A 27,827-nucleotide genomic window follows, 5' to 3' on the forward strand; every position below is an offset into this window, starting at 1 on the left:
GAGGGAAAGAGCATATATAAAACAATATACAATACAGTGAACTGGAATACAGACACCATGCCACATGCACAGAGGAGGTGTGCCACCTCTACAGATTGCTAGTGTGCGTGGAGCTTAAAGGGAGCCTTTATCCTACTCAGTCTGCAATAGTTGGCGCTAGCTTTTCACATTCCTCCATTGCATGAAATATTGACAGTATTGCAAAGAATTCCATTTTGTTATATCTAAAAACATTTGTTTGGCAATACTCTTAGCCATTAATTTATTCTATAATTAAAGAAGTAAACAGTCATTCACTTAAAACATTCTATAACTTAAGACTGACAAGTAACCTTCCTTCCCTATCTGTATTTCAACTACTCGGAAAAGAAGGTCTGTACTAGTGAAATTTTGCTTAAGAGTAGGACCTCTTAATTCAAAATGACGAACACTTACAGATAAAGTGTCCTTTTAGAGGGAGGAAATTGTCAATCTGGTTACTAATGAGAAACAAACTAAAATAGTAAGAATATAATTTCTGTGACTCAACTAAACATTTCTAAAGTTTGAACTTTAAAAAATGGGACGCTGGAAAGAATGATTTAACCAGAGTAGACACAGTGATGTTATTTAAAACTTCATAAGCTTAAAAGCAAAATAATGACGGAGTCCAGTTTCACCCTGCTGGCTTCCCTGTTGGCCATTCACAGTGGGGCAGCGTGTCTGCCAGGAGTGGCCGAGGTGCCTGCCAGACCCTCCGTTGCAAGTAGAGGTGCACCCACCATGGAATCACAGGGTGAGGACTCGTAATTGGCATAAGCCAAAAAAAGTTATTAAAAAAAACCTTTTCATTTATATTGCCAAGTTTCTCTGTTTTCTAGTGATCTGTCTTGGAGAATAGAAATCTGTGGCGCAGGAACTGTTTGCTGTACAGTCTTGTGTAAATAATTGGATATTCTATTTCCAATTAGAGGCTCGGCCTATAGGGCCAACTGTGATGTTTTCTAGCTCCCTGGAAAGGGTGTCTGGGTGTGGAGAATATCTTCTTTCTGGTTAGCAGCGATTGGGTGGCTGGCTGGGAAAGAAGGAGACACAGCATTTCTGCATTTAAATATAATTTTAATTTGGTTCAGATTTTTTAAAGCTTTTGGATTTGCAATGCATTAACTTGGTTTTATGATACTGTCCTTATATTCCTTCCCTTGCTTCTCTAAATAGGGTGAGGAGAATAAGCAGATCCAGGACCCCTTGGAGCCCTGAAACTAGAATCTGAGAACACTTGAACTCCTGTTTGCTCTCAGAACCGAGTGAACAAGGCTCCCGGAGCAGGCCTTGCCGGGTTCACCTGGGGGCAGCGCTAAGAGGGAACTTTAGTCTTATCCTTTTCTCTGCTCTGAAGGCGTTTTAGATGAAGAAAAGCAGAATAATTTCATGGAAAGTGCCAAATACCCCCTCAGAAGTTCTCTGGGTAGTTTGCCTGACTTTTTTTGGCCTCGCTGCCAGAGAGCACCGCTGGTTTGTCTGTGTGTGGCCGCGTGGGCTAATATGTTGACATGGGGGACCTGGTGCGGATGCTTCCATAGGCCTGATGAGATCAGTGCTGACACAGGCTTGGGAGGCATCCTAAATGTGATGCCACTTCTCTTGGCTTCCCTTTTATAAAAGGGGGCGGGGAAGGAGGTCTAGGGTAGGGGTAAGGCCAGAGTGGGAGAGTTACCTGGCAACTTCTCTGTGCCTTTTTGTAGCCTCAGTGTTGAATGGTCAACAGCACATCTAATCGACTTCTTTAACCATTACTCCTGAGAGCCTCTAACTTGCTGGCACTGTACCAGGACATACAGTCTAATGTAGTCCACATCTGATTCAAATGTCAGACTCCTCTTCCTAGCTGAGTCTCCTCTGTTTCGTGGTCTGTAAGTTGAGGATAGTACCACTTTCTTCACAGGATTATAAAAATTAAATCTTCTAATTTATGTAAATCACTAGCACAAAGTAAATGCTCAATAAATGTTTTCTTGTTTCCTAAGACAAATACAGTCTCTGCTCTCACATGCTAGCTTTTTCCAACAGTCTGGACAGAGGGCCATCCAGCTTCCCATCTGCCAGATGACCGTGGACCTTCACACCCGTCTTGCAAGGCAGTTCATCCCATTTTCAGATGGTGTAGTTGTTGGAAAGTACTTCCTTAAGTGAGGTGAAAATCTTGCTCCCCGTAGGTCCCTCTAGCTGCGCCTAAACGGAATATTTGTTCCTTCTTCCATACAGAAGTCCTAAGCTGTTACTGACAAGCAGCCTGTGTCTACCTTCTCCCCAAGCCCACTCTCACCCAGGCTAAATGTTCCTCTTCCTTTTGGTTCTTCCCATGTTATGTGGCTTCAGTACCTTCTCTCTCTACCTGGTTGCTGGTTTTCTGGACCTGTCCTGGGGAGCCAGTGTTCCATTTATTCCTGTTTTATTTACTTTTAGGGTATAAGTGAATATTCCAGATATGCTCTGACAAATGGCTCCTACCTCCTTTCATTCTGGTTTTTAATCTTCTGTCAATGTAGCCTAACATCCCACTGGCATCTTTGATAACTGTATCCTGCTATTTCACAATTAAACTTGGTCAATCAGATTTCACATCCTTCCCATCTTCTACTTGCACAAGTGGAATTTTTAAATTAGAAGTTCAAATTCATTGGGTTAGGTTTTGCCCATCACCTAATTTTTTGGGGGGAGGGGAAGACCTTATTAATGTGATTTAATACACAGGTCACACTTATAACACTTAATATATGCCCACATATTACTTACTAATGCCAGGTGCTGTTTTAAGTATTTTGATAAATTTCACCTTTGCTCTGTCTCCACAACTATCTTATGATACAAGTACTATTATTCCCATTTTATAGATGACAAAACTGAGGCATAGAGAGGTTGTGGTCACATGGTGAACTGTGTTGAGACTCACACAGTAGTAAGTGATAGAGGCAGTATTTGAAACTAGGTAGTCTGGCTTTATAGCCTGTGTTCATTATCACTCAGCTGGAGTGACTGTTACATGAACTAGTGCTTCTGGTTTTCTTTTTTGAGACAGAGTCTCGCTCTGTTGCTCAGGTTGGTGTACAGTGGCATAATTTCGACTCACTGCAACCTCCGCCACCTGGGCTCAAGTCATTCTCCTGCCTCAGGCTTCCAAATAGCCGGGATTACAGGTGCCTGCCACCATGCCCAGCTAATTTTTGTATTTTTAGTAGAGACAAGGTTTCACCATGTTGGCCAGGCTGGTCTCGAACTTGTGACCTCAGGTGATCTGCCTGCCTCGGCCTCCCAAAGTGTTGGGATTACAGATGTGAGCCATCGCACCCTCCTAGGCTGCTGCTTTTTCTTTTTTTCTTGATTAATGAATTTGATCACTGTGCCATCAGAGTTCTCGTTTAAGGGATCATAATAGTGTGAATGGAATGGGGGCTTGGGTGGAACACTTCTGTCCACTTATAAGGACCTTTCTAGATAATCAGTGGTTTGTTGTTGGGCTTTTTTTCTGGTTGCGGGTAGAGTGGGTAGGGTGCTGGCTGTTGAGTTCAAACAAATCTACCTTATGGAATACTAGATACCTTGGGGTCTTATAAATTGTTTGGTCCTAGCAATGTCATGACTTCCTCAACTTCCTTGTTGAGATCCAGATATGATTTAATTACAGCATTCGTTAGATCTGCCGGTCTATTCATCATATCACAAAAGGCAATATAGTCAGATTTGTGACTGTAACTCTTTTTTTTAGGTACTAAACAAGTCATTCTGGTTAAATTTTGCCTAGGACCTGCTGTTTTTACCAGATTTATTTGTAAAACCTTTTTCCTTTTGTCTTTTTTTTTCCAGCTACATGATTTTTATTTTTATTTATTTATTTCCTTTCACCTTTTGAAAGCTGAAACAATCATTTTTCCATTTCTCTGGAGAGGCATATGTGAAAACTCACCACACTTCCTAAGCTAGTTCTCTTTGGCTAAACCTCAGACTCTTGGGAAAGAGGTGGATAACCAGAGTTGGCCAAGCCAGGTGCCGTGTGTGGGTGGTTTCTGGGGCAGCACTGGCTGCAGTTAGCAATGTCCCCACACAAAGATGGGACCACCTCAAGACAAGGTGTCCTGTGCTGTCCCTGTAGCCTTGCTTGTCTGCGCGGACCCAGGCACCCAAGATGTCCCCCAACCCACCCCTGGGTGAACTCCCCTGTGCTCTTGTTTGGCCCTCCACCATACACACTTCTCTTAGCAGAAGAGAAGGAAACCAGGAGTTGCTGAGCAATCTGTGTCTTCCCTTAGCCCAGGGCCCTTTGCTTCCAGCAGTTGGCTCTCCTTGTTCTCAGTCTTCTTATCCTAGTTACTAGAGTTTTCTTATGCTTCTTAATTTTTCCTTTCTGGTTCCTTGAAGCTGGAGCTGGTGTTCAAGAAGAGTTCCCTGCCCTCTAAAGCAGGGAACAGTCAGTGAGAGCAGTCAGTCTCACTGTGGAAGTTAGGTCCAAGCAGGGGGAATGACAGCTAATGACATAGAGCAACCTGCAGGAGTGGTGCAGACCAGGGAGGCTGCAGCCAGGAGCCAGGCTGAGGGAAGGTGCCTCAGTGAGGGCTTCCTGGAGGAGGTTGGACCAAGACTCACTGGCTGGGAGAGGCAGTCTTGGCTGGAGTGATGGCGGGCCTCAGAGAGAAGAGGAAAATGAGGCTCCTCAGGTAACTTGGGGTTTGCAAATAGCTGGTCCTCAGTTTTGCTGTCAGGACACTGAAGTACTGTTATGAATTAGGACGGTTTAATCACAAGTAGGAGGAAATATAAGCAAGCACTGACTGATGATAGTTAATGTTAGAGATTGTAGGAGAGAAAGCTGGGAAGACAAACCTCAAACCTCTTTAGCCAGTTAACGAAAAATTCTCTATTTTATTCTTTCTTTTTCTCAATTATCCTAATCTCTTTCATTTAAGACCTTAGTTTTTAAAGAGTCTCCTTTTGGGTCTCTATTTCAGTCAAACCTGACAGACAGAGTCAAACCTGGGCGACAGAGTGAGACTCTGTCTCAAAAAAAAAAAACAACAACAAAAAAAAAAAAAGATAAAGGATTGTGGAGACCAGGGTTCCTTTGAAGTCTTATAGTGGCTGTCCTTAGAGACGACAAATGACAAATGTTTCCTATTCCAGTCTTTAAAAGGTGCTAGACTTTTAGTTAATTTCTTTAGGATTGGGAGGGCCTGGAAGAAAAAGATCTAGCTATGTTACTAGAGATTCTTTACAGATGCAAATTTTCCCCCACAAAGGACAGCTTTGCAGGGCCATTTCAAGATATGGCAAAGAAACATGTTTTGGGGTAAAATATTTTGACTTTCTTCTTTGTCACATGTTATGCCAGAGTCAGATTGGAAAGTAAGTCACGATATATAGGGTTAAATAAAACCTATCTGATGAGAATTTATGGTTTGTAGGGCATGACTCTCCAGACCTCTTAGATAGGAATTTGGGCAAGATAAAAAAATCTGAGCTTAGTCCTCAGTATGTATCCAAGATATACAACATGATGCTACGGAATACATGTAATATTTAAAAGGTTGCTGTAGTTGAAGCAAATTAACATATTTATCATCTCACATAGTTATCCACTTTTTTGTTTTTGTGGCAAGATCAATTGAAATCTACTCAGCATGAATCCCATATACAGTACGATTGTATTACCTACAGTCCTCATGTTGTCCATTAGAGCTCCAGGCTTGTTCCTCCTATGTATCTGCTGCTTTTTATCCTTTGACCTGCATCTCCCCATTTCCTCTGCCTTCTGCCCCCATCCCCATAACCACTGTTTTATTCTCTCTCTGTATATTTGACTTTTAAAAAAAATTTCTTTTTTTTGGGACAGAGCCTCACTCTGTCACCCAGACTGGAATGCGGTGGCGTGATCTTGGCTCACTGCAGCCTCCGCCTCCTGGGTTCAAGCAATTCAGCTGCCTCAGCCTCCCAAGTAGCTGGGACTACAAGCGCCCACCACCACGCCTGGCTATTGTTTTTTTGGGTTTTTTTTGTTTTGTTTTGTTTTTTTAGTAGAGGCGGGGTTTCACCATTTTGGTCATGCTTGTCTCCAACTCCTGACCTCAAGTGATCCGCCTGCCTCAGCCTCCCAAAATGCTGGGATTACAAGCATGAGCCACCACGCCTGGCCTCTTTTTTTTTTTTTTTTGAGGTGGAGTTTCACTCTTGTTGCCCAGGCCGGAGTGCAATGGTGCGATCTCGGCTCACCGCAACCTCTGCCTCCTAGGTTCAAGCGATTCTCCTGCCTCAGCCTCCCTAGTAGCTGGGATTACAGGCATTCGCCACCACGCCCGGCTAATTTTGTATTTTTAGTAGAGACAGGGTTTCTCCATGCTGGTCAGGTTGGTCTCGAACTCCCCACCTGCCTTGATCCGCCTGCCTTGGCCTCCCAAAGTGCTGGGATTACAGGCATGAGCCACTGCACCTGGCCCATATGGAGGAATAAAAACCCTGGGCCCACAGAACAGTAGGATGAATTGCTGAGGTTTTCACCAGGAGTAGGTGGGTGACAGCCAGCGATGAGAAGAGAAGGCTCCATTCCCTCCATCACCCAGGCACTGGGCAACCTGGGGCAGCCCCTCCACCCACCTAAGCCTCTCTCTTCTTACTGTCAATGTGGGCATGACACAGTTACTGGTGGGGATGTTTTGGGGATTAACCCAGACACCACCAGTGACCGAAAGTGCCACACGTTCCCGTACCCAGTCCTGCCTGCCTCTCACCTCTGCCCTCCCCTGAGCTCTTTGCTTCAGACTTTCACTTTCTATGCTCAAGTAAATCTAGAATTACCACATATAAATACTCTAACATTCTGGGCCTGAATTTGACAGGAAAGCATGTGGGAGCTTCTGGACTGAGGTCATGGTGGTGTCTCCCACCCCACCATACACACCCTTTTGTGAATACTGTCTGGGAGATGGGGCCCAGCTTAGTAACTTAATGAATAGGGTGAAATAATGTTGGACACATTATACTCAATGTAAGAATGCATCGTTCCCAACCATTCTCATATTTATATTTTTCTCTTTTCAGGGATCCACATCTTCTGGACCCAACTGTGGAATATGTGAAGGTAGGAAATCAGAATTAAACATGTAGCCGTGACCCTGGGTAGTAGATTTCCCATTTGGAACACAAAGTTGCTAAATAATGCTGCAGCCTGGTTTGTGTAAAAAGCTGATTAGACTCTCCAAAACAACAGGGAGGAAATTTGACCCCCTTAGGCCTTTGGTAAATTTTGTAGGGGTCTCAGTCATCCTATTACAGGTACCCTTATCTGGCCTTAGAGCCAGATGTGTTTTAAAACTCAGAGGTTTTTTGTTTTTTTTTCCCCAGAAAGGTAATCTGGTACATATAGTAATAGAGACGTTTGGGGTCAGCACTCCGTAATCACACTCCTTATTTTCAGAGTTACATGTAAGAATATTCACACTAAGAGGGATAAATAGATGACAAATGATTTTATGTAGTTCAGGTCACATTTTGCCACCAAATGAGTTTGCTGCCAAGTGAGGTTTTTTTAATATTAGTGTTCAGAGTTTTTTGGATTTTAGAATGTAGATGAGGAATTGTGGATCCGTATTTACCTTCAGTGGAGGACCGAAGGCTCCCCGAGATTTTATGAGCCATCTTTTCCATTCCAACAGCCACCCTCTTGTTCAGGGCTAATCTGGGGCCAAGTAGTAATATTAGGTACTTAGTTACTTTCCAGCGGGACTGGCAGTCAATGCTTCTAAATATTCAACCCTTCTAAATAATGTATTTTTTCTGAGCAGGAAGAAAAGATGCTTTTCACTTCTTCCCTCTGCCTCCTCATTTTCTGGTGTTCCTTTTTGCTTTATTTTCTTTTATTTTTGAAACTGTATTCTGTCACCTCCTACAGAAGAAAGAAGTCTGATTCTCACATTTGGTTTCTTGGATTTACGACAACATACTTATTTTTTGGGAGAAATCGTGGCAAGAGTTAGAGTTTAGAATCAGGAGTCTCATTCCATCTTCACTATCCCAAGGGCAGCATCCTAGTTTCAGAGTATGTAGGCCTATCGCTTTTGTGTGTACCCCTGCCTTCCCCCAGAGTTCTGCCATTTCCTTCCTCTTTAAAAGACCGGAGGATGGACGGAAGAGGAGGAAGCTCCAGTAGAACCACTTGGCCACTTGGGGTGGTCGTAGTGAAGTTTGTTGGAATGGATGTGGATATTCTTTTTTCCCGTCCCTTATACCTGAATGACAACTGAGCTGTGTTTTCATGGGAGAAAATGTGTAATCCTAAACCCGCAGGGCTACCACACCAGAATCTGGCCAGAGCTTGATAAATAGTGTATCTGTGTCCCTCCCAGATGCGTCACATGTTTTGTGCAGGTTGTGCATTGCAAAGTATTAGAGGATGCTATTTGCATAGACTGTGATTTGACTTAACAAAAAATGCACTCTAGAATTCTGCAGTGTGTAACAATAGCCCTTTAAAAATCACTCCATGCCTTGTTTCAGAAATAGGCTATCTCCTACCACGGGCCAGTCTGGCTGTGCTCAGCAAGTATACTCCCTTCTTCTTACTCCAATACCTCAGTCTTTTCTTTTCCAAAAGTCTAAACCCCTTTTAAGATAATTTGGTGGTGCATTCTCAAGCTAAATATAGAGGATTTTGGAGTGGCCTATTTAGGTATTATCCAAGCTGTTGCATCCCATTTATGAATATCAATCATTGTGAGTTGAGTGGTATTGACAAAGAAGAGATATTGGAGTTGTCGGTGGCTTCTGTTTATCTGGGCTCTCTTTGCCTTCTCCTGGCAGTGAGATGTGATGGAACTGCTCTTTGAGGTTCAGAGGGTTCTCCTTTTCAAGAACTTGTTGAGGTATTCCAAAGGGTACCCTTTCCTCCTAACTTGATCTGAATCTAGTCAGAGCCTTATAAATGATGTGTCTGTATCCTTCCTGAATGCATCACTTTTTTCTTTTTCTTTCTCACTTCACCCTTGGTTTAGAGGGAAGGTTTGGGAATGTGTTGGGCCAATGTAGGGTATTTTCATTTGCCTCTATGGACACGAAGGCTCTGAAAGCACGTTCATAGAGGCCTCTGACGTAAAGGTCCAAGGGGACCCAGGGACCCATCTTCTTGGCTTGGGTCTGTTGTAGCACTTCTCACACTTAGTTGCCCTGTGGAGCCGGGTTGGCCAGTGCCAGGAAGGCCTCATAAGTTGATGCCAGCTGGTGCCTCATGGCTAGAGATAAATCAAGGGAGGTGAGAGAGTTGCAGATAAACTGAAGTGCAATTTGACCCCCTTAACTTCTTATCTGCAATCCCCTTGTGCACTTAATGCCTCTTGAGCTTGGAGAAAAGTAGTTCTATGTGAATTATGTTGTGTCATAAAGGCCCCTTCCTGTAGGTTCAGATTCATTGGCTGAAAAAACAAGCATCAAGAAGCCAAATTTTAGAATCCATTTTGACCCCAGAATGGGGGGAGTCTTATCCTATTCCGAGTCTCATCCGGGCAGGGGAAGCACCCAGTTGTGGCCAACAGACAGCCGTCCAAATACTGACAGGAGCTCCAGCCCCGGGTCTCCCTCCCTCCTGTGTCTTTAAATGCTGCTCCCCTGCGGGGCATGGTGGCTCACACCTGTAATCCCAGCACTTTGGGAGGCCGAGGCGGGCGGATCACCCAAGGTCAGGAGTTCGAGACCAGCCTGGCCAACATGGTGAAACCCTGTCTCTACTAAAAATACAAAAATTAGCCTGGTGTGGTGGCGGGCATCTGTAATCCTAGCTACTCGGTAGGCTGAGGCAGGAGAATTGCTTGAACCCGGGAGGCGGAGCTTGCAGTGAGCCTAAGTCGCACCATTGCACTCCAGCCTGGGCGACAAGAGTGAGACTCCGTCTCAAAAAAAAAAAAAAAAAAAAAAAATGCTGCTCCCCTCCCCATCGGAGACTTTCCAACCATCTTCCCTTGGTTGTTTCAGTGCCCAGATAGAAGAGAGAGGTCTGAGACTGCCTCCTGCCTCCTTGGGTCTGGGAGAGACAAGGTACTGAGGCTGACCCTCGTAGCTGGTGGGGCGAGGGGACTGCAGTGTCATGGCAGGAGAGAGCTGGGTGGAGAAAGAATCCAACATTCAGCTCTGGCAGTTTGTATGTGTGTCCTCCTAGCACCATGCACCGTGCACCGTTTGTGTTGCAGTACATTCATGCTGGGTGAAAGGGGACCGGTTTCTCGGTTGCTTAGCTACCGGGTTGTTCATCCCAAGTGGAATGGAGGAAAATATGCATGGCTGGGAAGCCCCAGGGCTGTTTGGCAGCTCTTTTACCTTGTCCAACAGGCTGACCTCCTGCTGGGACTCCTGACAGCACCAAGACCCCAAAGGCTCAATTTGATATTTGGATGTGAGAGGAAAATAAATTGCAGATCCAAAGTAGTCCAGGGATTTGGGGAATCTCATTCCTTACTGTTTCCGTCTCTTTAATTCTGGCACTTAAAGGAGATAATTTTGTTTTTTTCTTTTCTTTTTTTTCCTGTTTTTCCTAACCTTCTCTCCTCACAATTTTTCCCTCCACAGTAGCTCAGAACATGATCATCTTGAGAGTTTGGTTTTAACTTTTGTCTAAGCATGAGGTCCTTTTCTGTGGTCAAACGTAATTGATTCTATTTCACTGCATTGAAAGGAAAGATTTCTTCCAGGTTGGAAAGCCGAACCCTCCAGAGTGGCTCCACCTTCCTCCTGCTGTTTACCATGTAGCTAGTGACTTCGGTTCCTGGCGTACAGCTCTGGAATTTTCCTCTGCGTACCTAGCATACCTTACCTAGATAAAACCAAACTTTTTTTTTAATAGGAGGAAATATCTTTTAGAGCCAATAACCCTAGGCAAAATTATGAAGTAGAATTTTATCTCTATACTGCTCAACCTACTCACAGCCCCATTGCATTTGGCTAGATTTTTACTTCATTAAAACACAATTACACTGTGTCCAGTTTCTTAGATCACTATCAAGTAGTTGCTTAGAACATTTGATAAAATAGTAGTGCTAAAATGTTAATAAATGATAACAGCTCCATGTGTTCCCCTTCCCAGATAGCTGTCCAACAGAGATTCACATCCCCTGAGACCCCCCACCCCAGGGAGGGAGCTGGGTCCACACTCTGGTTCTTCTTGTTTTGTTTTGTTTTGAGACGGAGTCTTGCTCTGTTGCCCAGGCTGGAGTACAGTGGCACAATCTTGGCTCACTGCAACCTCCGCCTCTTGGGTTCAAGCGATTCTCCTGCCTCAGCCTCCCGAGTAGCTGGAACTACAGGCGTCCGCCACCACAGCTGGCTAATTTTTTGTATTTTTAGTAGAGATGGGGTTTCACCGTATTAGCCAGGGTGGTCTCGATCTCCTGACCTCGTGATCCACCCACCTCGGTCTCCCAAAGTGCTGGGATTACAGGCGTGAGCTACCGCGCCCCAGCCCACACTCTTGTTCTAATTAACAATGTGACCCTGGATTTGCCACCTGCTCTGTCTGGGTTCCATTGTCCCCACGATAGAAACCTTGGAGTGGGCTGATGTTCCTTCTAGCTTAAGTTTTTAGGATTCTCCATGCCTAGAATAAGCTGGAGAGGAAAATCTTGTAGCCAGTGGTAAGGAGTTCTTAATTGCGCGATATCCCTGTTGATCCTGAGATTGCCGTATTGATTGAAACAGGATACCATTTCATGTTGTATCTTGGATATGAAGACTAAGGTCATGACGGATCGTAACTGCCACCACCGTGTTCTCAGAAGAGTGGAAGTTACCCCAGCACTCCTGCATTGCTCTGTGATCCATTATGGTTCACTTCTGTAACCCCCTTTGAACCTATGAAGCCTAGGCTCACTTCCACTCTTTATCATTCTCTTCCTTTTATTTTCCCCTGGAACTGCATCTTTAAGCTTCAGAAGTTGCCCCCACAACCTGCACTAAATATAAATGTATATTATCTCCTCTGGGTGCAGTGGCTCACACCTGTAATCCCAGCACTTTGGGAGGCCAAGGTGGGTGGATCACCTGAGGTCAGGAGTTCGAGACCAGCCTGACCAACATGGTGAAGCCCCGACTCTACTAAAAATGCAAAAATTAGCTGGGCATGGTGGCAGGCGCCTCAGGAGGCTGAGGCAGGAGAATCGCTTGAACCTGGGAGGTGGAGGTTGCAGTGAGCCGAGATTGGGCCATTGCACTCTAGCCTGGGCAACAGAGCAAGACTCGTCTCAAAAAAAAAAAAAAAAATTTACATTTTCTGCTTCCCCTTTGTACCTATATTCCTTTTAGCCTCAAGACTAGTGCTCTTTTGTTTGTTTTGTTTTTTGAGACAGGGGCTTACTCTGTTGCCCAGGCTGGAGTGCAGTGGCAGGATCATAGCTCACTGAAGCTTTGAACTCCTCGGCTCAAGCAATCCTTCCACCTCAGCCCCCTCAAGTAACTGGGACCACAGACGACCACCACCATGCTTGACTAATTTTTTTTATTTTTTGTAGAAACAGGGTTTCACTATGTTGCCCAGGCTTGTCTCGAACTCTTGGCCTCAAGTGATACTCCTGCCTCAGCCTCCCAAAGTGCTGGGATCACAGATAGGAGCCACCATGCTGGGCCAAGACTAATTCTTTTTGGCCTCTTCACACACCAGCCCTACAGTTATTTTAGTAAAGAGTTCTTTTCTAGGGATGGTTTAAGCTGTAGTTTTTTAAGGGAGGAAGTGATTGGCTAGGGCAGGGCTGGGTGATTTTTCTTTTAGAAGAAGTGTTTATTATACATTTTCCATTTTAAAATAAATTGTCCTCAAAAAAGTTACATTAGAAAATATGGTGAAGTAGAAAAAAATATTGGAATGCCTGTTTTTTTTTTTTTTTTTTTTTTCAAATTAGCCGTGAATAGGCAAGTGTTTTTCTGTGGCCAGGCTGTAAACAGCACGCTTGCTCGCCTGTGGACAAAGGCCTGCTCTCCAGGCTACCGCAGTGAGGAAGTGTCAAGACGGAATGCAGCCTTTTGTTCCTGGCTAGATTCCTAGTGAACACATGTCCTCTTTCTTTTGTAGTCAGCCTTGGTGGGTTCTTGTTAGACCCACTGTGAGCTGTAATAGAATGACCTACAGTCTCTGAGCTTGTTGCGCAGGTTAGGAGAAGAAAGGACAAGGCTGCAGCTGTTATCCTGAGTGGGGACAGAGCCCTGCAGCTTCTCCCTTCACAGTGCAGATGACCCCAGAGAAACTCAGGAAACTGTCCTTTGTGGGGTCAATGCTCCAAAAATTCTCCTTCCCCAAGGGTCTTCTAGGTCTATAGACGTTACAGGCCATCCAAGGCTCAGATCTCAGCAAGGCCACTTCCTGCAGCCGGCTGGGGATACATTAGGTCACCCAGCATATTTAAAAAGGAGTAATTATGCAAATTCCAGTGCCAAGAATAAGTGCCCTGGCTGCCGGAGTCCTCAGTGGAGAAGGGGTGACGTGACTTCAGCTCCCTTTTTGTGCTCAAGATGGCTGCAGCCATGGTCACAATTAAATAGCTGTCTTTGAGGGAAGCCTTTTCTTCCAGCAGGAAAGCAGGCCAGTCTGCTCTGAATTAGCCAGCTCGCAAAGTCATGAAAGGGACTTACAAAAACAATGGCACACTGTACATTCCATGAGATTTTAACAAGTTATATGAACCAAATAATGGGCCGATTGGCTGGTTCTGCAGGTTTTTGCCTGAGTGTGCACATTGGCAGAGCCAGCGCCATCCCCTGTGGGACCAGAGATCAAACACCGCCAGCAGTGAATGTAAAACAGCCCTGGCCCGCTCTGGGGCCCAAATGCAGAGGTACAAAAGGGAGCTCCCACCCAACTTCTTCCACTCCACCCCAAAAACATTCTCTGCAAATATTCTTGGGAGGTTTGGTGTTACTACAGTTATTAAAAATGCTGAGGTAGGATGTTCCCACATCCTAGGTATGGATGACAGTCTCCCTCATTCAATGGAATCTTATCCTTCAGGTCTATGAAAATGTGGCCATTTATAAAAAGTAAAACCTTATGAAAACACATGTCCATATAAAAGTCTATATGCATGTTTATAGTGACATTATTCGTAATTGACAAAAACAAAAACTGGAGGCAACCCCAAAGTCCTCCAACTGGAAAAAAGTAGTACACCCATATAATGGCATATTATTTAACCTTAAAGAGAAATGGACTTTTATTTACTTATTTTTTTAAGAAACAGGGTCTCACTCTGTTGCCCAGGCTGGAGTTCAGTGGTGTAATCATAGCTCACTGTAACCTCAAACTCCTGGTCTTGAGTGATCTCCCACCTCATTGAGTAGCTAGGACTCCAGGCACTCACTACCACACCCAGCTAACTTGTTTATTTTTTGTAGAGATGGAGTCTCCCTGTGTGCCTGGGCTGAGCTCAAACTCTGGCCTTCCTCCTGCCTTGGCCTCCCAAAGTGCAGGGATTACATGTGTGAGCCACTGCGTCCAGCCTAGGAGTGGACTATTGCTATACGCAGAAACACACATTGTGTTAGTCTGTTTTCATGCTGCTGATAAAGACATACCTGAGACTGGGCAATTTACAAAAGAAAGAGGTTTATTGAACTTACAGTTGCATATGGCTGGGGAGGCCTCACAATCATGGCCGAAGGTGAAAGGCACGTCTCATATGGCAGCAGAGAAGAGAAGAGAGCTTGTGCAGGGAAACTCCCCGCCCCCCCCCTTTTTTTTTTTTTTTTTTGAGACAGAGTCTTACTATGTTGCCCTGGCTGGAGTGCAGTGGCATGATCTCGGCTCATTGCAACCTCCACTTCCTGGGTTCAAGCAATTCTCCTCCCTCAGCTTCCCAAGTAGCTGGGATTATAGGCATGGGCCAACATGCCCAGCTAATTTTTTTGTATTTTTAGTAGAGGTGAGGTTTTGCCATGTTGGCCAGCCTGGTCTCGCACTCTTGACCTCAAATGATCGCCCAACCTCGACCTCCCAAAGTGCTGGGATTATAGGCATGAGCCACTGTGCCCAGCCGAAACTCCCCATTTTAAACATCAGGTCCCATGAGACTTATTCACTATCACAAGAACAGCATGGGAAAGACCTGCCCCCATGATTCAATTACCTCCCACCAGGTCCCTCCCACAACACATGGGAATTCAAGATGAGATTTGGGTGGGGACACAGCCAAACCATATCATGCATGAATCTTGAATACATTACGTTGAGTGAAAGTAGACAGTCTCAAAGGCTACGTACTCTAAAATTACATTTGTATGATATTCTGGAAAAGGCAAAACTTATAGTGACAGAAAACAAATAAATGGTTGAAAAGAGGTTGGGGAAGAGATGAAGTACACCAGGGAGCTTTCGGGGATGATAGAAATAGAAATACTGTGATTGTAGTGGTAGTTACCCAACTGGGGTTGGTTGTCAGTGCTCATGGAATTGTACTAAAAAGGGTGACTTTTGCTGAATGCAAATTATACCCAATAAGCCTGACCTTAAAAAGCAAGCTAGGCCAGGTGTGGTGGCTCACGACTGTAATCCCAGCCCTTTGGGAGGCTGAGGCAGGCGGATCACAAGGTCAGGAGTTCAAGACCAGCTTGGCCAACATGGTGAAGCCCCTGACTACTAAAAAAAGTACATAAATTAGCTGGGCATGGTGGCGTGCGCCTGTAATCCCAGCTACTCGGGAGGCAGAGGCAGGAGAATTGCTTGAACCTGAGAGGCGGAGGTTGCAGTGAGCAAAGATTGCGCCAGTGCACTCCAGACTGGGCGACAGAACGAGACTGTATCAAAACAGACAAAAAAAGGCAAGTTAAAGCCTTGTATTTCAGTCCTTAAGTGCTGCCACCTCAGTAGGAGAAATTTTCCATTTTGAGATGGGCCACACCAGGGAGGCCAGACCCTTGATGAGATGGAAAAAGTGCTGAGCTTGTAGATTTTTGACTGCAGTGGCTCATTCAACAGATATTTTTTAGTATATACCATGTGTTTGTAATTGTTCAGTCAGGTCAGACAAGGTGGGAGGAAAGTGTTACCAGGAGCCTAACCTGAGATAGTCACAGTGGGAATGGAAAGTTAGGCCACATGCTGAAGGGCTTTTAGAGATAGAATTAAGACCCAGTTATTAGGGAAGCTGAGAGATCCTAACAGGATGTAAATGGTGCAGGTGAGAGAGAGAAGCTAGGGGCAGTTCCTGGGACCACACCAGTACCTAGCATTGTGCCAGAAGCCAGTAAATAGGGAGGAAAGGAGACGTCCCTTTGGAAACCTCGTTACCACAGTGACATTAATCTTTGAACATTTGTGGATCTCTTTAGACCAAGGAGTCAGCAAACTGTAGCCTAAGACCAAATCTAGCCCACCACCTGTTTTTGTATGACCACTAAGCTAAAAGTGGATTTTATATTTTAATATGGCTTTTTTATGGCTTCTTTTTTTTTTATATGGAGTTTCGCTCTTGTTGCCCAGGCTGGAGTGCAACCATGCAATCTCGGCTCACTGCAACCTCTGCTTCCCAGGTTCAAGCGATTCTCCTGCCTCAGCCTCCCAAGTAGCTGGGATTATAGGCACCCGCCACCACGCCTGGCTAATTTTTTATATTTTTATTAGAGACGGGGTTTCATCATGTTGGTCAGGCTGGTCTTGAACTCCTGACCTCAGGTGATCCACTGCCTCGGCCTCCCGAAGTGCTAAAATGGCTTCTTAAAAATCAAAAGAAGAGTGGCAAAATTACATAAAGTTCCAGTTTTTATGTTCATCCATAGTTTTATTGGAACACAGCAATGCCCATTCATTTATGTATTGTCTGTGGCTGCTTTTCCTATAATGGTGGGATTGAGTACAGATTCTCCTCCACTTATGATGGGGCTACATCCCAATAAACCCATCATCAATTGAAAATATCGTAAATTGAAAATGCATTTAATACACCTAATCTAGCGAATATTATAGCTTAGCCCACTGAATATTATAGCTTACCCCAGCATCACCTAAGAGTATCATAGTGCATGTTGCTAGGCCGGAAAAGATCACATTTCAAAGGTTGAAGCACAGTTTCTACTGAATATGTATCACTTCAGCACCATCGTAAAGTTGAAAATCAGTGGAACCATTGTTAAGTTAGGGCCTCTGTAGTTGTGACATTATGGCCTCAAAAGCCTAACAGAATCTTTTACAGAGTTTTCTGACCCTTGCTCTAGCTGTTTGCACCTTTACTGTTTCTGTTTTGCCTTCCCGATAATCATAACAGGCTTTCAACAAAAGTGAGTCCTTGGGCAAATTTTCTGATCTTGCACAATCACAAGGATAGTGCTTTTGTCACACTGTGCAGGATTTGGACACATCTCTGCATCTTGTGAGGTGTACCTGTCAGCTCTGAGCAGCATCTCTCTGCTGCCCTGGTCGGTTCTGGCATCTTTAGCCCAGATGGATGAACAGGTGTGTGGGGCAGCATGGGTACTTGAACCCTGACTGCTCCTGCCTGGGGCTTGCGTGGATAACTCCTCAGGCTAGACACTGCTTTGTCCATGCGCCTGAGATGGGTTTTCTTGTGCCTCAAGTCAAAGAGAAGTGACTTCTCAGTGGGCCTCCTGAACTTGATGGTTTGAGGTAAGGTCAAACCCTGGAGCTGCCCTCTGGAGGTGCTGAAAGGAACATGGTCTGGCCAGTGAGAGGAATAAGACCAGATTTACATTCTGTGTGAATTTGTATTCTGTGCTGCAGGCATCAGCCTTGAAGCTGAGGCACCATCCTCCCTAGCTCAAGGAAGGATTCTCCTAAGATCCCAAACTGTAGGGATGACTGAGAGACTCAAAAACTAACAGGCAGGCAAGAATTGAAACTGTGGCTTCTGATGGGACTCAGCTCCATATTGGACTTCGAATCTGGTGTGGCCTGTCGACCTCTAACCTCATCTCCTGCCACCCCAATAGTCACTGTCCTCTGCCACCCTGGCTTTCCCTAGTGTCCCTGGGGCTTTGCCTTCCCATTGGCCTGGAAGGTTCTGAGGCAGAATAGCTGAGAGGTTTGGAGTGAGTGCTAGGACACTGCTGTGGGTTGAATTATGTCCCCCAAAAGCGATATGTTGAAGTCCTAACCCCCAGTACCTGTGAATGGTGACCTTATTGGGAAATAGGGTCATTGCAGATATAATCAAATTAAGATGAGGTCATATTGGACAAGGATGGGCCCTAATCCACTGACTGGTGTCCTTATAAGAAGAAGATTTGGGCCAGACACAGGTGTAAAGAGAGAAGGCCATGTGAGGACAGACAGAGACTGGGGGATGAGTCTGCAAGCCGAGGAGTGCTAGCAACCACCAGAGGTGAGGAAGAGGCAAGGCAGGCCCCTCCCTGCAGCCTTTGGAGCCATTGTGGCCCTCTGAATACTTTATATAGGATTTTTAGCCTCCAGAGCCATGAGACAATAGAAACATTTCTATTTTAAAGTAGCCAAGTTTGTGGTAATTGGTCATGGCAGTCCTGGAAACTAATACAAATCCAGAGCCCTGTTTTAGCCATTTCTTGGTTGTATGGCCTTGGACAAGTCACTGAAGTTCTCTGGAGCTCAATTTCCTTAACAGTAAATGGGAAGATCGGGGGATTAAACAGTGAATACATGTGAAGTTCTTAGTTCTTAGCACAGTGCCCCACATGTAGTTAGCACTCAGTAAATACCAGCTATATGGCTGGTTCATTTGACTCGCATTTCACTGCCTCAGAGCAGCCTTCCCTGACATCCGTACTAAAAGCAGTCCCCAAGTCACTATCTCATTACTCTGTATATTATCCTCATTTGTCCCCAATTTTATTTGTTTATTTTATTTTTTTTGAAACAAGGTCTGGCTTTGTCACCCAGGCTGGAGTGCAGTGGCACAATCTCAGCTCACTGTAATCTCTGCCTCCCAGGCTCAAGCCATCCTCCCACTTCAGCCTCATGAGTAGCTGGGTCTACAGGCATGCACCATCACACCTGGCTGATTTTTGTATTTTTTTTTTTTTTTTTAGAGACCTAGTTTCACCATCATGTTGGCCAGGCTGGTCTCAAACTTGTGAGCTCAAGTGATTCACCTGCCTTGGCCTCCCAAAGTGCTGAGATTACAGGTTTGAGCCACCACACCCGGCCTTATTTGTTTACTTTTAAAAATAAGACTTCTCACTAGCATTTGAGTCCTGAGGACAAAGACCCTTCTTTTGTTGAGTGACTGAGCACACACACCAGATGCACAAGGGCGTTTATTTTAATTTTTAATTTTTGTGAGTACAGAGTAAGTGTATATGAGATATTTTGATACAGGCATACAATGTGTAATAATCACATCAGGGTAAACGGGGCATCCATCACCATTTATCCTTTGAGTTACAATCCAATTATACTCTGTAGTTATTTTAAAATGTACACACACTGGGCACTTAAATTTAGGGAAGGGGGAATGAGATTGTTCTAAAAACTTATATTTCGCAAAGCAGGTAATGCTGATGTCTCTAAAATTTTTCCAGAAATCCTTCAGTGTTTTTATTTCAAAACAGCAAGGAGGTTCCCACACCTAACCTCAGTCTACCTTCTCTTGCCCACCTGGTACAGGATAAAAACTGTGGGGTTGTCACCTTAAACACTCACGTATTTGGGCAGAGATATACACTGTTTTTAAAAGTGTAGTTCTGGCAGCTTCTATGGCTTAGACCTATCTACTCTTTGGGAGATCTTGTTAACTATAGGGTCAGTAACTTCAACACCAAAACGAAGAGGCCTGGATTTCTAGCTTTAGAATCATTTGCTGTTAAGTTCTGCCCTCTAGTGGTCATCACTGTCACAACAGTTCAGCATTTGGCTACAATTCGGTTTCTAAATATTCTAAGAGCTTTAATATTAAATGTAATATCGTGTCAGGACATTGTATTCAACTTCAGAAGGAAGAGCTGTGTTTACAGTACATGAAAAGGCAGATTTAAATTGTCAAGGAATTTTGTTATTAGAATTGTCAATATTCTTGAACGAAGAGCTCTAAAATGCTATGATACTGTATGTAGATTTTGAGATAGGAGGTTTGCATTTGGCCCGAAGTGTTACCTCTGGTAACCAAGAAGTTTCCTGGGAACAACTTGTATTTGAATCGTGATTTGATATCTGTAAAAACGTCTCGGCTTGGCAGGAAGGATACTGGTATTGAGTAAGGCAGAAGACTCCATGCCTGGGAGACAGCGTGTGCCCAGGCTGACTGGAGCAGGAGAGAACAGTGGGATGAGCCTTGGGAGAAGCACTAGGTGCTCCATGTTGCTTGAATGGGAAAAGAGACTCCAAGAAGAAGATCACGTTGTTAAGAAATGAGTTTGGGAGGAATTTTATTTATTGCCAAACTATCTGACTACATATAACTTTGCAACTTGCTTTTTTATTGGACATCATTCCATATTAAACGTATGGGCCTCCCTCCTTCTTTTGAATGGGTACCCAGTATTCCATTGTATGAAATACAGTTATAGTTAACTAGTTCCCTACTGACATTTGGGTTTTGCTAATGTTCTGTTAGAAACAGTTTTGTGGTTAGTACATAGTCATTTAGTAAGTATTTGTAGAGTCTCTTCCCTGTGCTGGTCACTGTTCCAGGGGCTGAGGATACAGCCCTGAACAAAACAATACCCCTGCCCCTGTGGAGTTTTTACTCTGGGGGTGGAGGACTGGGAGACAGTAAGAAAGACAGTCACGTCAATCCTGTTAGCTGACGATGAGTGCTTAGCAGAAAAGATGCATCAGGGAAAGGAGCTATGAAAGTTGGGGTAAGGGGGCATTAAATTTTAGATAGGGTGACCAGGGAAGGCCTCACCAAGAAGGTGACTTTTGGGTGGAAATACAAGTCAACTGTGATGTCTAAGGGGATGAAGAAGGGCAAGGCTTTGAAGCCGGGGCTCGCCTCTTCCATGGAGGAGCGAGGAGGCCAGAGGCTGGAGCTGGTGAAAGCAGCTGGTGTCAGAGTGGCCGAAGGTGATGTGCGAGGGATTGTGTGTCAGAGTAAGGACTTTAATTTTTTCTGGAATGAGATGGGAGGCATCTCAGGTTCACTTTGGCTTCTGTGTTGCTGCTAGACTGCAGGGGACAGGGGCAGAAGCAGGGAGACCAGTGGGGAGGCTACTGTGATTGTCCAGATGAGAGATGATGGTAGTTTGGACCTGTGAGAGCAGGAGAGGTGGTAACTAAGGGGGTTCTAGGAACGTAACATGAAGGCAGAGCCATCAGCACTTCCTGCTGGATTGGACATGAGGTGGGAGAAGAGAGGAGCCACACTTGACACTGGTAGGATGGTGCTGTTGTCAATGGAGGTGGCTTGGTGTGCGTTTGTGTAAGAATTTTCAGAAGATAAAAATCTAGGAGTAGAATGATTCAGTGTCACGTAGTGGGTCAAAATAAAACTTCTTGGCAACTGAAAGATTTTTTTTATTTGTTGTTTCTTACATTTTTCTGAGTTTCTAATTTTTTTCTAATAGTGTTTTTATGATAGTTACTTATAAAAATAAAAACACCCCTGTAATTGTATCCCTGTAATTGTAAAATACTGAAAACTTGTGGCTCAATCAAAATTATGTAAAGCAAGTAACTGAAATATTAGAGCAGAAGTTAATGAAATATTTTAAAATGTTTATTTAACTTATTTTTACTTAATGACCATTTCTTGTAATTCGTTTAAAAATAAGAATAAACCCATTAGGCCGGGCGCGTTAGCTCACGCTTGTAATCCCAGCACTTTGGGAGGCCGAGGCGGGCAGATCACGTGGTCAGGAGATCGAGACCATGGTGAAACCCCGTCTCTACTAAAAAATACAAAAAATTAGCCGGGCATGGTGGCGGGCGCCTGTAGTCCCAGCTACTCGGAGAGGCTGAGGCAGGAGAATGGCGTGAACCCGGGAGGCAGAGCTTGCAGTGAGCCGAGATTGCGCCACTGCACTCCAGCCTGGGCGACAGAGCGAGACTCCGTCTCAAAAAAAAAAAAAAAAAAAAAAAAAGAATAAACCCATTATATACCAGTGAATGTACATTTGTGGTAAGAATGACATTGTTTTACATATTTGCACATCTCTTTAGTGTCTGATAGAACACAACTTGATTCTATTTGCTTCGGTGTTCACTCTGTTGTTTTAAGTTACTTTGATTGAAGTCTCAAATAATGTGGCCCTGCACAGGTATGCAGTTCAGAAAGGGAGGAGTATTTTAATAGCCTCTTCAGATCATTACAGATGTTGGTCTTTGATACTAGACTAGAGCTCAACAAGTTGTAGTTCCTTAAAGGTTAACTGCAATGTGGACTCTGAAATCCTGTCAATGAACTTGTTTTATTTCCTTAAAATTCAATTTGAATGGATCTCTCTTGCAATTTGAATGGATCTTTTACCCATGAGTTTATATCATCATGCATTGGCCATTTGAAAAATATTGGCTTACAAGTTATGCAGATCTTATAAATGTTACATATTTCACTATGTAATATCAAAACTCACATTCATTAATATGACCACCGATCTCATCAGAAAAATCATTAAAGTATTGGAAAGCTGTCAAACTCGTGATGAATACAAGTTTTCCAAAATTCTAATTTTCACTTGAAACCTGGAATTTTATCATTGGCAACAAACACTGTCTGTTGTATTCCTTGAAGCAACAGGCTCACTTTGTTCGTTTTTCAGAAAATGGCTGCCAAATAAATACCCAAGTCTGAATAACCAAGTTTGTCAGACATTCTTTGAAGTAAAAATTGTGCTCTACGAAAAAGCAGCTAGTTGAGCCTACGATTCAATTGCACAGTTGCTTTTCCTTCACACAAACTCTGTGCTTGGAAATGCAGCAGAATTGTCTTCTGTGCATGTCCTGTTGCATTGTACAGAATACTAAAGAGACATGTACTCGAGGGCCCAGATTTAATAAAGTGAGTAATTCTCACTGCTTCATCAAAGACTTCTAGGTGGAACTGGCTGTTTTTCTTCAATTCTTTGAGCCAGTGGGAGTCAAGAGTGCAATGGCCCCTGGTAGAGTTTGGTGCCTCTGCCTTGCTTTGTGCTGAGGCACCAGGAATTCACCCATCATAGCTTTTGCACCACCAGTATAAATGTCAACCCAGTGAAACAGGCAAAAAATGTCTCTGTATTATTATGAAAATAAGTTTGGACCTCTCAGACCCCCAGAAGACCCCCCAGCCTGCAGATCAGCCTGTGGAACACACTTTGAGCACCACTGTACCAGAGGGTCTTTTGCTACTGAAGAGACTAAAAGCTGCAAAAACACTTAAAACACAAATAATCCCCTCTTGTTTATCTAAATCTATATTTATTTCTCTAGCAAAATTTACCTTTAAGCTCAGTTTGCTCAACAGTTGCATTTACATTTAAAGAGACTTGTTTTTAATACAGAAAAGACATCAAATTTTCATTTAAAATTAAGGAAAAAATTGAGAGTAATCCTTGAAGTAAGGGTTCTCAACTGTGGGCCTGTTCCTTGCAGTGAAGTGGATTGTGACACCTCTGGAAATGCTAACTCTATGTAACATAACCAAGTCATGATATACTGTAAAGATCTGGTTGCTCATCATATACTATAAAGTGCTAGGCCAGAAGCAATTGTAACTCTCCTCTCATTGCTTTATATTAAAACTCTGAAAACCCCAAGCTTGGTGAGGCCAAGGCTGGGTTATTGCAAGGTGTTCTGCCTGCATATGCAAGTGCAGTCGAGGGAGAAATTTGTTGCAGGGATCCGTTTACCTGGGGCAGGCTGGAAGTGCGCATTCTCCTGATCCTTAAGCTTTTATTAATTGCTGCAGCCTTGGCTCCTTCTATGCTCCCAGTGTGGATTTGCTGGCAGAGCTCCATCCGTCCTTTATGTGAATGAAGATAAGGATGTGTCAGACCCTGGGAATGAGAACATGCTGTTTGGCCCTTCAAGGCAATTTCCTTTCGAGTCCCAGCCCTCTGCAGATGGCATCTAATTGTTTCTTGAATGACCTCAGTGTCCAGGCTGCAGGAACCTGGTCTGAGAAGCCATTTCACATATTTATTAGCCTGTGGATGAGAACTTACTATATAAAGCCCCCATTCACACTCTCAAAAGAGCTTTTTGTACAGAAGAAATAAGGAAGCTGATGGACTGTTTCCTGTGACCACGAGTCTTCAGCTGAATTCTTGTTTTTACCAGGCCCAGGTGGGTGTATTTTGAAGGGGTCTGTGTGGTCCAGCTGAGTCCATCCCGGTTCAGTGCCCTCCTCTGTGTCTCCTCATGGTCTCTACATGAAAGCCTTGACAGGACAGTCAAGTCCCCTTACCTCCTGGTTTCAGGATTACTTGAACAGAGTACAGGTGGTGTGAGTTGGGAATTACTACATTCTGGAAGCCTCTCCCAGTTTGGAATCCCAGCTAGTTCAAAGTTTGAGACAGTAAAATGACTTTTTTTTTTTTTTTTTTGAGACGGAGTCTCGCTGTGTCACCCAGGCTGGAGTGCAGTGGCGCAATCTTGGCTCACTGCAAGCTCCGCCTCCTGGGTTCACGCCATTCTCCTGCCTCAGTCTCCCGAGTAGCTGGGACTACAGGTGCCCACCACCACGCCTGGCTAATTTTTTTGTATTTTTAGTAGAGATGGGGTTTCACCATGTTAGTGAGGATGGTCTTGATCTCCTGACCTCGTGATCCGCCCTCCTCGGCCTCCCGAAGTGCTGGGATTACAGGCATGAGCCACTGCGCCCGGCTGTAAAATGACTCTTAGGGCCAAAGTGGGAAGCAGCCCTAATTCAGCCAGAGGCTGGCAAGGCTGGCTCACCCGGTGAGGAGCATGACTTCTGGGTGGCCTGTCATCCCTCACGCCTCTGCAGTTCTGAACTATTTTTGGAGAGACAGGGAAGGGCCCCTACCTTCTTGCAAATACCATGAACAACAGCCACGTCTCTAGAAATATGCATGCATACTTACTGCACATCTTAGTTCCAGGTGTTTGTGGACCCCAGGTAGAGAATCCCTGAGCTATCTCCAAATGTTCAGTGGGCCCCTATCATGTTCAGGCATTCCAATGATGACAATAAGACATGGGTCATGAGGCCAACAGACAAGGGCACCGGTCATTTTAATGAGTGCTTCAGTAGTTGAACCCTGGAGGACAGAGTTGGAGCTGGGCTTCTTACTGGGGTAAGTAGAATAATAGCAAGGGGAGAAGGAAACCCCTATGGGCCCACACAGACTGAGAGCAGGGGCTCCCAAACTTCCAGGCCATGTCCACCTAAGGACTGTCTAAGGAGCACATTTGGGAAGATTTGAATGTGATTTGGAGATAATGTAAACGTCCTGTCCTTTGACCTGGAAAGAAGTCATGAGGGTTGCCCTCCCAGGTGACTGTACCGGGAAAAGCTCACCTGGCCTCAGTAAGGGAATGTCTCAGCCAGTACCTCTAAATTGGGTCCTGTGGCCTTCCACATAGCAGAATAGCCTTTTGGAAACATCCTCCAGGAGCTGAGGATGGTGCTGATGCCACATAAGCAGGGCTGAGAATGCAGTTGGTTTGTGCTTTCCCCTGGCTGGGAGGTGCTGGGTGTGGGAGCAGAACTCACCCCTACACCAGTGGCACAGTACATTCCAACAACATGAATCCCTCTCCCTCTTCCTAGAGGCAAATTCTTATATCGTTATCCTTGAAAACTCAAGACAACTTAATTATTTCCATGGAAGTCCCTGGAATAGACTGCAAAACACCATTAATTTCCGTTCATTGCTGACACACGAGTGTGCAACCCTATTATTAATGGGTGTATAATATGCATGTTTTCATGTAACATCAGTTCATGTTGGCTCCTTGTAGTGTTTCTCAGATACAGAGATCACATTTTATACACATAATCTCCAACAGAGCCAGACACGTTATGTTACATCTCCATCTCAAGTTTTAATCTTACACTGATAAGGTGAGCCTGTAAACCCAAATTGATGGTGTGAGCTAGGAAACTTACCTCTGGGAAGGGCAGGGTGGAGTGGCCTGGATTGATGACTACTTCTGGGAAGGAAAACATTTTTAGGACCTTAGTCTCTTGCCTCTGCTTCTCTCAGCACTTTGACCACATGCTCTTCCATCAACTTCTTTATGCAGTGAGGGCCTGGCTGTGGGCTGCTCTAGGTTTATATTCTTAAAGCTTGTGGTCCAAGGGGAAAGGGGATGTCTCTCTCAGCCCAAGTGTGAAAAGTCTCAGGGAAGAACTGTGTTTGGTCTCATGTCATTCACCTGCTTACTCTTGGACCATTCGGTGTTCAGTATTCTGATTGGCTCACACGTCCATTAAAAGGATGAATACACATGCTACTCAGTAAAGCTTTTAAATACAATAGCCACCACCTGCTATCTATACCATTCCCCCCCCTACATTTTTAGGATCAGAAGTATATTCTACTATATTTCTATTATCTCTATTCAGGATACATATATAAAATGTTGAGACATGAATGCTAAGTTTTGTGAAAAAAAAAAAAAAATCTTTTCAAGTCCTATTCCCATCTTTCCCTAGTTTATCTCCCTCCTGGTTTATGTACTGGATACCCATTGCCTCCAAGCTTGCCAGATTCGCTGCTGTTACAGAGAAGTTATGGACAGCGGGTGGGGGTGTCCAGAGGGGCTGTGGATCCCTAGCCCATCTATAGCTTGTCCTTGGACGGATTCCCACATCTTATCACAAGTGACCCAACAGGGAGTCCTGGTGTTCCTGGAGAGTTACCCAGATGGGTTTCTGCTGCTCTCCCTAGTAATTCGCCCTTCTTCCACCCAGCCCTTCCACCCGTTTGGATATACACTGCAAGGCGTACCCAAATCCTGGCAAAGGAATTTATTGTCCCCACCTTGGCACCAGGAAGGGCAAATATTGACCTTCTGGATGTCACTCCTGCAGACAGCATTGTGCTTGGCAGTTGACTACGTTAGGAAGTGAAGAAACTGGCCGGCAGTCAGTGAGGTCCTTCCATGCACAGAACCCTCTGAATTGGCCTCTTCCTGTAGAGGAAGGGGTACTGTTTGTGTTTCCATGTGACAAAGGCGGTCCCTTAGCCCTTCTTGTGCAGCAAGCCTTTGTTGCCTCCTGGTTCTCAGATTCTGACGTCAGCATCCATCTCTCCCAGCCCTGCCCTTTCCTTTCAGCTGTGAGCGGAATAGGACCTCTGATGGACTATTGCAGATGAGATCTGCTGTCTGTGTTGCCAAGAGTATCTGTCCCTCTGTTGAAGGGAGGTCTGCCTTTCAGATTTGCATAAGATAAAGCACTTCTGGTGACCAGGTGTTCTCCATGCTTCCCTCATCACACCAGATAGAGCCAGCCATTCTGATTCATTGTTGTTTTAATAATTAACTTTAAGAGCTGTTTGATCCCACATGTAAAATGCAGATAATAATACTTCTCTCCTAGTGTGAGTATGAAATAGGACACTATGGTAAAAGTTCTCTGTAGAAATGCTGGCTCCTGGCCGGGCATGGTGGCTCACGCCTGTAATCCCAGCACTTTGGGAGGCCTAGGAGGGTGGATCACAAGGTCAGGAGTTCAAGGCCAGCCTGGCCAATATGATGAAACCGTGTCTGTACTAAAAATACAAAAATTAGCCCGTCTCTACTAAAAATACAAAAATTAGCCAGGCATGGTGGCGGGTGCCTATAGCCCCAGCTACTCGGGAGGCTGAGGCAGAGAATCACTTGAACCCAGGAAGTGGAGGTTGCAGTGAGCTGAGATTGTGCCACTGCACTCCAGCCTGGGTGACAGAGTGAGACTCTGTCTCAAAAAAACAAAACAAAACAAAAAAACAATGCAGCTTCTGGGGACCTTTCACACAGGGTG

At 44.6% G+C, this 27,827-nt stretch overlaps 1 protein-coding gene across 6 annotated transcripts in view; it reads left to right on the forward strand.

Annotated features, from left to right (window-relative positions):
- BCAR3 (BCAR3 adaptor protein, NSP family member) overlaps positions 1-27,827 on the forward strand; it is a 284,920-nt gene that overhangs the window by 187,884 nt on the left and 69,209 nt on the right. For all 6 annotated transcript variants that reach the window (XM_058439562.1, XM_058439563.1, XM_058439561.1 and 3 more), the window contains one exon: positions 7,066-7,105. In XM_058439562.1, coding sequence (XP_058295545.1) covers positions 7,066-7,105 — 40 coding nt within the window. The remainder of the gene's footprint in view (positions 1-7,065; positions 7,106-27,827) is intronic.

The sequence above is a fragment of the Hylobates moloch genome, unplaced genomic scaffold (genome assembly GCF_009828535.3).
Source record: "Hylobates moloch isolate HMO894 unplaced genomic scaffold, HMol_V3 SCAFFOLD_5, whole genome shotgun sequence".
Lineage (NCBI taxonomy): Eukaryota > Metazoa > Chordata > Mammalia > Primates > Hylobatidae > Hylobates > Hylobates moloch.